This window comes from Xyrauchen texanus, chromosome 6 (genome assembly GCF_025860055.1).
Source record: "Xyrauchen texanus isolate HMW12.3.18 chromosome 6, RBS_HiC_50CHRs, whole genome shotgun sequence".
In the NCBI taxonomy this organism is placed as follows: domain Eukaryota; kingdom Metazoa; phylum Chordata; class Actinopteri; order Cypriniformes; family Catostomidae; genus Xyrauchen; species Xyrauchen texanus.
In genome coordinates this window covers 43753208-43761802 of record NC_068281.1, presented here as the reverse complement: position 1 = coordinate 43761802, position 8595 = coordinate 43753208, and the positions used below count along the sequence as shown (strand labels likewise).

At 41.0% G+C, this 8595-nt stretch overlaps 1 protein-coding gene across 1 annotated transcript in view; it reads right to left on the bottom strand.

The window, feature by feature from the left end:
* Positions 1 to 646: 646 nt before the first annotated feature.
* The window catches only part of LOC127644931 (gastrula zinc finger protein XlCGF57.1-like), a 111571-nt gene continuing 103622 nt past the window's right edge, over positions 647 to 8595 (bottom strand). The window contains exons 5-6 of the mRNA XM_052128386.1: positions 2934 to 2938; positions 647 to 1743 (exon numbers count right to left, since the gene is read on the bottom strand). Of these exons, the coding sequence (XP_051984346.1) occupies positions 879 to 1743; positions 2934 to 2938 (870 nt within the window). The 3' untranslated portion in view covers positions 647 to 878. The remainder of the gene's footprint in view (positions 1744 to 2933; positions 2939 to 8595) is intronic.

Here is an 8595-nt window from a genome sequence, read left to right as displayed (position 1 = left end):
TAAAATCGCTCCTAAACCCACGAAAGCTTAGAAGTTGTCCTGAGGACACCTAAATCCCTAAGAATGACTTGCAAACGATTTGAAGCATGCCTGCTGTCGTCAATCTACATTAAAAACAATGTTTAGAATTTTATTATGACACTGAATTTTTAAAAAGGTATCGCCTGCCTCTTGAGGTCGTTTTCACTTTTGTAAACTCAGTTAAAGTTGCAGTCACCTCGCCTATGAACAGAAACAACACAATTACACTGGAGATAAAAGTTTACAATCCTGCGCTCCCTGGCCAAGGGCAAACTGAAACTGTATCATGAATGAATTGGGGGTTTCTGTCATTGGTCAGAAGAATTACCTATCAAACTATAAATAGACTCTCCAGACCACACATCATCCGACAATTCATAACGTATGATTTTCTGCCAATGTTTACTCGCTGCAGAGAAATAATGTGGCATTCACGGCCGTCACAGGGCTCCCTTGATATAGAAGACAGGATGCAAGCTTGTTTCATAGCATCAAGACAGGTTGAAGTGTTCATAATCCAAAAAACAAACAGTCTATCTATCTATCTATAAAATAGTGCTTGCCAGTCTACCAATCATTTGGAGCGATATAATAGACATAGCACATAAAATGTGACATCATCCATAGCAAAAAGGTCAACTCCACCTTACTCTTAAGATAATTAGTAAAACTTGCTCTTAGCAGTTTTTTGAAAGCAAGGTTTTAAGTAAAAACACCTAGCTAGGAACTCTTTGGAAAACTCCTAGTAGTAAGATAAAAATCTTTGTAAACAGGCCCAGATGTAATAAACTGACTGAAACTGACTAGACTGAATTGTTACATCAAATAACAGTTGGCCCTAACATAAAATTGGCTCATTATGACAGTTTTGGTGAATGCTTTTTTAAATGAGTCTGTAGATTACTTGATGTGCTGAAACTCTTCTCACATATAGTACATTTGAATGGCTTCTCTCCAGTATGCACCCTCTCATGACTTTTCAGATCTCCTGATGTAATAAAACTCTTTCCACAAAAAGAACACACGTAAGGCTTTTTATTTGCATGAGTTCTCAGGTGTACCTTTAGATGTGATTCCAGCAGAAATGTTTTGCTACAACGTTCACAGTTAAATGGTTTTAACCCAGAATGAAAGTGCAGATGAATTTTGAGATTCCCTGCTTGTGTGAAACTCTTTCCACATTGAAGGCATGGAAAAGGCTTTTCTCCGGTGTGAATTCTCATGTGACGCTGAAGACTTCCTTTTTGTGTAAAACTATTTCCACATTGAGGGCATGTGAAAGGCTTCTCTCCAGAGTGAAGTCGCAGGTGACTCTGAAGGCTTGTTGTCACTGAGAAACTCTTTCCACACTGATGGCATGTGAAAGGCTTTTCTCCACTGTGAATTCTCGTGTGACGCTTAAGATCTCCTTTATTTGCAAAAATCTTTCCACATTGAGGGCATGTAAAAGGTTTCTCTCCAGTGTGGATTTTCATATGAACATAAAGATGTCCTCTCTGTGTAAAACTCTTCCCACATTGAAGGCATGTGAAAGGCTTCTCTCCAGAGTGAAGTCGAAGGTGACTTTGAAGGCTTGATGTCTCTGAGAATCTCTTTCCACACTGAGAGCAGGTGAAAGGCTTTTCTCCAGTATGAATTCTCATGTGACGCTTAAGGTTTACTTTATGTCCAAAAATCTTGCCACACTGAAGGCAGGTGAAAGGCTTCTCTCCAGAGTGAAGTCTTAAGTGAGGTTTAAGATTTCCTTTTGTGTGAAACTCTTTCCACAGTGAGAGCAGGTGAAAGAATTTTTGACTCTTGTTTTTCGAGTTCTTTTCTGTGACGAATTAATTTCAGACTTTGAGCCAGTAAAATCTTCTTCACCAGTCATATTATCAAATTTATGATACTGATGTTTCTCCTCCACGCCATTCATTTCTTGACTTTCCTCTTTCACTTGTATCAAGTCTAAAATGAACAGAGTAAATTGAGACAAATGTGAAAAAATTAAAATAATTGAACCTCTTTTTAAAGCATCAACTTTGTGATATTTTATATGCTGAAAGTACATTTTCTCATGTAGATTCTGGTATTATTTGTTTGTTTAACTGACATTTTACTGCTTCTGTGATTAACATTTTTTTTTTATTGATACATCTATTAAACAAAGAACAGTAAAACATATACTTACAGAATCAATATTTAACCCTCATTAATCCCCTCCCCACAAAAATATATGATAATCACACATCCAATTATCACAAACAGGTCTAAACTCCCCAGTCTTCTGGATGCCCCCTCCTCAAAAGCTGCCATTCTGGCCATCTCTAAACACTACTCCTGAAATGGGGGTGCTCCAGCAGACATCTAACTCCTTAAAATAATCTGTCTGGCAATCATAATACTAGTTAGGACCCAGTTTGTCATGTGCTTAATACCACTGCAGAATTTATTTGCTCAGTTGTCAATTTAGGGAGATCTAATGGTTCCACAAAGTTTCTAATATCTTCTTCAGTAGACAAAGACATGGAACTATAGAGATCAAGATAGATTTTTTTAAAGCATTATTAATATCAATGGCTTTGCTAAAAATTTCACCACCAGCAGATTAATGGTAGAAAAAGATTATCTTTACTTTATATATCTAACCAAAAGTTTCCTGCATTGTCCCCTGACTCAAAATTATTTAATCCAGAAAATATTTTTCTCTGTATGTTGCAAAACCTTATCTGAGATGTTTCCAATTGAGCATTCAACAACAGATGAAATGAGGGACTTAGATATAAAAATAAAATCTATTCTAGAATAAATTTTGTATAGAAAAAAAATGTATAGGTCCTCCCAGATGGGTTTAAAAGTCTCCAAATATCTGTAAGACGAAGATATTTACACATCCTAGGATGCATCAATGTTGCTCTGGGGGGCTTGCACACTTTTGCTTCACTATGATCAAGGACTCCATCAAAAGATTAAAGTCCTAATATTATATCATGAGGGGTGCCAGCCACTTGCAACATCCCTTAAACATCTATAAAAAAAGCCCTGATCAGTGTTAGGTGTGTAAATATTAGCCAAAATCAGACTTTGCCCCTGAATTTCTGCTAAAACAATTATGATTCTTCATAATTTATCTTGTATATTGTAGATGTTTACTTATCAATGTGATGACTCCCCTGCTCTTAATTGAGCCAGCACTAAAGAAAACATGCCCACCCTGTATCTTCACAACATTTTCAGCTTCCTGCGGGAAAAGATGTTTCTTGAAGAAACACTATATCAAATTTCTTACGTTTAAGCAAAGAAATAACCTACCTTTTTATGGGTTGCCCCAACCCATTCACATTCCATGTGGAGAGACAATCCACTCATATTAACATTTGGAAAAAATTTATTGTGTCAAAAATAAAATGATAAAAGTCCACATTCCCCATTAGTGCAACAATCAAACCCAGAACTTTCCCCAGAACAAAACAAACAGAAAAAGAAGAACATGCACATAAACCCCATGCACGACAGCGCCAACTGGTGTCCAACCCTCTAAACTCAAAAAGTCAATGTACGCTCTACGAGAGACCCCAGGACAACTTTGCCATCAGATTGCTCAAGTCCGGTTTTTCTATACAAATTCTGCAAGACAGAATTTCATAACAGAAAATAATATATAAAACTAACTCCAGCCAATTGGCAGAATAAACACCAAGAACATGAAGATTCATTCACAAAACCGTATCGAAGGTGTGTTCCTCCACAAAACAAATGGCAGCTGCTAGCGGAACCAGCAAAAAAAAATTCCATTCAGTTTTCTCGAACAGTCAAATGAATGTTCAGTGAGCCAGCTGTTCATGAGTGCAGCAGATAAATGAATCCTCCCAATGTCCTACAAAAAATACTCAACACAAACTCCAGCCAATATGAGGTAAGCACAAAGTACAAGCAGTTTCATCCATAACTGTCCCGAAGGAGTGTTACTACACAAAACAAACTACTGCCGCAGATGAAACCTGCACAAAAATTGATTCCTTGGATGGTCGAGTGTATATTCAGTGGGCCAAGCTCATTGGAGGCACGTGAGAAACACATCGATTTTATGAAATGAGAAACACCAAATGGCTCACTCATCACATTGCCTCTATGAAGTACAGTGCTTGCTGCGGGCATTACTTTGCAGCCATCCTTAGTATGTATTCTCAATTTGGCTGGAAACATCAGAGCAAAAGCGATCTTCCATTGATGTAAGAGTTTCCTGCATTCCTTGAATCTATCAAGTTTCTCCTTTGTTGAATTCGCAAAGTTTGGGAACAAGAAAATGCTATGATTCTCCACGCCTCACGTAACACAATATCTTAATCGGATAATCTCAGGCCAGAATTGATCGGGGCCTGTCTCCGACAGCTGACCTGCGAGCCAGGACTCTGTGAGCTTGCTCAATTTCCACCTTATGGCCTGTTATGTCGAGCGGACTCGGGAAGAGCTCTTCTAGGAATTTCACCATATCTCTGCCTTCTTCATGCTCAGGTATTCCAACAAATCTGACATTATTCTATCTACTGGGGTTCTCCAAATCCTCCAGTTTTTTCCAAACATGTTGTAAATCTGCCTTGGTCACCAGCGGATTAACAGACAATTCCCCATCCGATGACTCCAGATAATCGATCAATCTCTTGACTTCACCGATTCTTGTAACCAACTCAGAGAATTTAGTTTCCATCAGCGTAATCGATCTACGTATTACAGCGGGATCTTCTAAGTCAGCAACAACTTTCGTCAGCATCACAGACATGCTCGCTGAAGTTTCCGTTTGAAGCTCAGTTTCCGCTGAATTTCGCACCATCCAAACGGAGTCCCTGGTCTGCGGGCTTGTCAGAGTTATCAGCTTGAGCATGTAAGTGTCTTTTAATATCTCCATTAATTTTGAATTCATTTAGATTTTGAAGTCACATGATGACTTCCTTAACTAGTCTGGGAACTTTTACCTTTGTGAGTTCGTGTCCGGTGGCAAACACAAGCCATCAGCACATGAAGGTAAACCTGTCGCCTTTTAACCTTTCCTTTCCTTTTTGCGATATGGTCCATGTCTTTAATGTGTATTAGCAGAGTAAAACCAAGGACAAAAGCAGTCCTAAAAATTTAAACACACGATCATCCTAAATAGCACACTCGCTCCAATGTTTACCTCTCACACCATCACTACAGACGGATCTGATCCGTAAATTCTACTGATTTCATGGCGCCACAGTGGAAAAAGTAAGCATAACCACGTCAACTGGCCTGGAACATTACGGTTGTGCGACAAGAGGGACTCAAGATGGTGTAGATTATGGCTGCTGCGTTGCGAGCTCTGACACAACACTGCAGTTTATTGTTTGTTTTGTTTACAGTTTTTTTTTTTTGTCTTGAATGTTGTCTGCCTTATTGTATACGACAGACAAACGCTTTTGTACATTGGTTCTACAATTACACACCGTAAACCGGACTTCAAATTCCTCAATGCCAACCCGCTGTTTACAAACACGCCAGCGGAGCCCTTTGTCTGGGCTGCCCGGCCGCGGAAACGCAGAAGGAAAATGGGAAAAAGAGCCGGCATTCTCATCAGAGTAAGACGTCGCGCAAATTGATCCCCGCTACCCAGTATACTACTGCCAAATGTTCAGTGGACAACAAGCTCTGCGAGCTGAGAGCGTGGATCTCTTTCCAACGAGAGACGTGGGATTTGCCTTATAGAAACCTGGCTGGCTGCAGAGATTCCAGACTCTGCCATCAAACCCGCGGTGTTCTCTGTGCACCGAGCGGACAGAGCGAAAGACCTCTCAGGTAAAAGCAGAGGTGGTGGTTTTATGATCAACAAATCATAGTGTGTTCAGAGGAACGTACATTTGATCAAGTCTTTCTGGTCCCCTGATCTGGAATATCTCATGCTTCTGTGTCGGTTATTCTGGCTACCGAGGGAATTCACAGCGGTCAATATCACTGCTGTGTACATCCCCCCACAAGCCAACACAGACCGGGCACTCAAGGAACTGTATGGGAGTATAAGTGAGTAGGAAACCGTGCACCCTGAGGCCACGTTCATTGTTACCAGGGACTTTAACAAAACCAATTTTAAAATAATCGCACCAAAATACCACCAACACATCAGCTTCAACACATGAGGGGACCGGGTTTTGGACCATTGCTATTCTCCTTTCCGGGATGGCTACAAATCCCGCCCACAATTTGGCAAATCAGACCACTCTTCCGTTCTGCTTCTGCCCGCTTACATGCAGAAACTGAAACGGGAAGCACCCACCCTCAGAACAATCCAGTGCTAGTCAGACCAATCAGACTCTGCGCTACAAGACTGTTTTGATCACGTGGACTGGGAGATGTTCCGGTCCGCCTCTGATGACGACATCGAGGCTTACGCTGATAGCGTAACGTGTTTCATCAGGAAGTGCGTAGAGGACGTTGTGCCAACCAAAACAATATGGATCTACCCCGACCAGAAACCATGGGTTAACGGCGATGTTCATGTGGCACTTAATGCGCGGACCTCCGCTTTTAATTACGGGAACGCGGAGGAGCATAAACAAGCTAATTATGCCCTCTGTAACTCTATCAGTGCAGCCAAACGCCAGTACAGGCACAAAATTTAAGGACAGTTCAACACCACCGACTCTAAAAGTATGTGGCAGGGAATTAACATCATCACGGTCTACAAAGGGAATAAAAACCTCCACCATGAACACCGCTGCTCCTCTCCCAGATGAGCTTAACACATTTCATGCTCGTTTCGAGGACAATAACACCGCCACGTGGAGAGAGCACTCGCGGCTGACGCTGCAGATGATGGTTCACTCTCCGTCTCTGTTGCGGATGTAACCTGATCCTTCCGACGGGTGAACATCCGTAAAGCCGCGGGTCCAGATGGCATTACGGGCCACGTCATCAGAGAGTACGCGAACCAACTGGCTGGTGTTTTTACAGACATTTTCAACCTGTCCCTCTCCCTGTCTGTAGTCCCCACATGCTTCAAAACGCCAACCATTGTGCCTGTACCAAAGCAAGCCAAAATCACTTGCTTAAATGACTGGCACCCTGTTGCTCTGACCCCCATCATCAGCAAATGCTTTGAGAGGCTAATAAGAGATCACATCTGCTCTGTGCTGCCCACATCTTTGGACCCATTGCAGTTTGCCTACCACAACAACCGCTCCACTGATGATGTCATTGCATCTACAATACACACTGCTCTCTCCCACCTGGAAAAAAGGAACACATATGTGAGAATGCTGTTTGTAGACTAAAGCTTAGCATTCAACACCATAGTGCCTTCCAAGCTTGCTTTTTAAGCCCAGAGCCCGGAGTTTCTCATCTCGCTGTGCAGCTGGATTCTGGATTTCCTGTCAGGCAGACGTCAGGTGGTTAAAATGAGCAGCAACATCTCCCCATCACTGACCCTCAACACTGGAGACCTGCAGGGATGTTTTCTCAGCCCACTCCTGTATTCCCTATACACACATGACTGTGTGGCAACACATAGCTCCAATCATTAAGTTTGCTGACGATACGACGGTGGTAGGTCTGATCACTGACAATGATGAAACAGCCTACAGAGAGGAGGTGCACACTCTGACACGCTGGTGTCAGGAGCACAACCTATTGCATTAGCCATTGATATAATATGACAACAGTTCAGAAAAGAATGTTAACAATAACAGTTACAATGTAAAACATTATAAAAATAGGCCTGTGATGTAGCCCAAAACCTAATGTATTCTAAAGATTACATGCACACAGAACAAAAGATAGTTTAACCCGTTAAGCAGTCAGAACAATAAACAGTAACGTTTTAAGCTACTTACTCAAAAGCATACACGTTTTGATGAGCAAAATTAACACGTCAACATGGTCCGGTGAAAGACAGGACTTGACTCACCTGAGGAAGCTATGCTATGCTTGAAAAAGCCTGCACAGAGGAAATATAATGTACAAGCATGCATGTGTGTAAAGAAGTCTCAAATGTGAAAACATCCATAGTGACCACTGAAGTGATTTCATAACTACTTTGCTGAGTTTGCTTGTCTAGCGAGAGGACATTTTCCTGTGCACACCACGAGTGAGAGAGGGAAGAAGCATGCGCAGCCTGAAATGAAGAGGTGAAATGAAACTTTGTATCTGCTCCAGATATCCTCTTTTTAATACAATATTGGTATTATTCATTCTATTTAAAATATGTAACATTAATGAGTAATTTAAGTGCAGCCTCTGTAAAAATATAAAGCCAAACGTAAATGTTTAAAAATAATTTCGAGTGTGATTGCGGTGTTCATGTGTGCCTAAACTAACCGAATTAAGGGAGAAAATGCACCAGGTTCTGAAACAAATCCTCTAAACAAGCCAGGTGTGAAAACAGCCTTAATATCTCTCAACAGTCATTATAAAGAATCAAGATTGAACACCAACCTCTTTGTTCTTCAGTATCTTCATGTTTAATTCTGCATGATTCTGTTATACTGATGTCTTCACTCTCCTCTTTAAACTCTTCTTTAACACACTGCATTTTTATAATAGTATGCCAGTAAACTTCAGTTGTTACACTTTATATACCAACTTCTT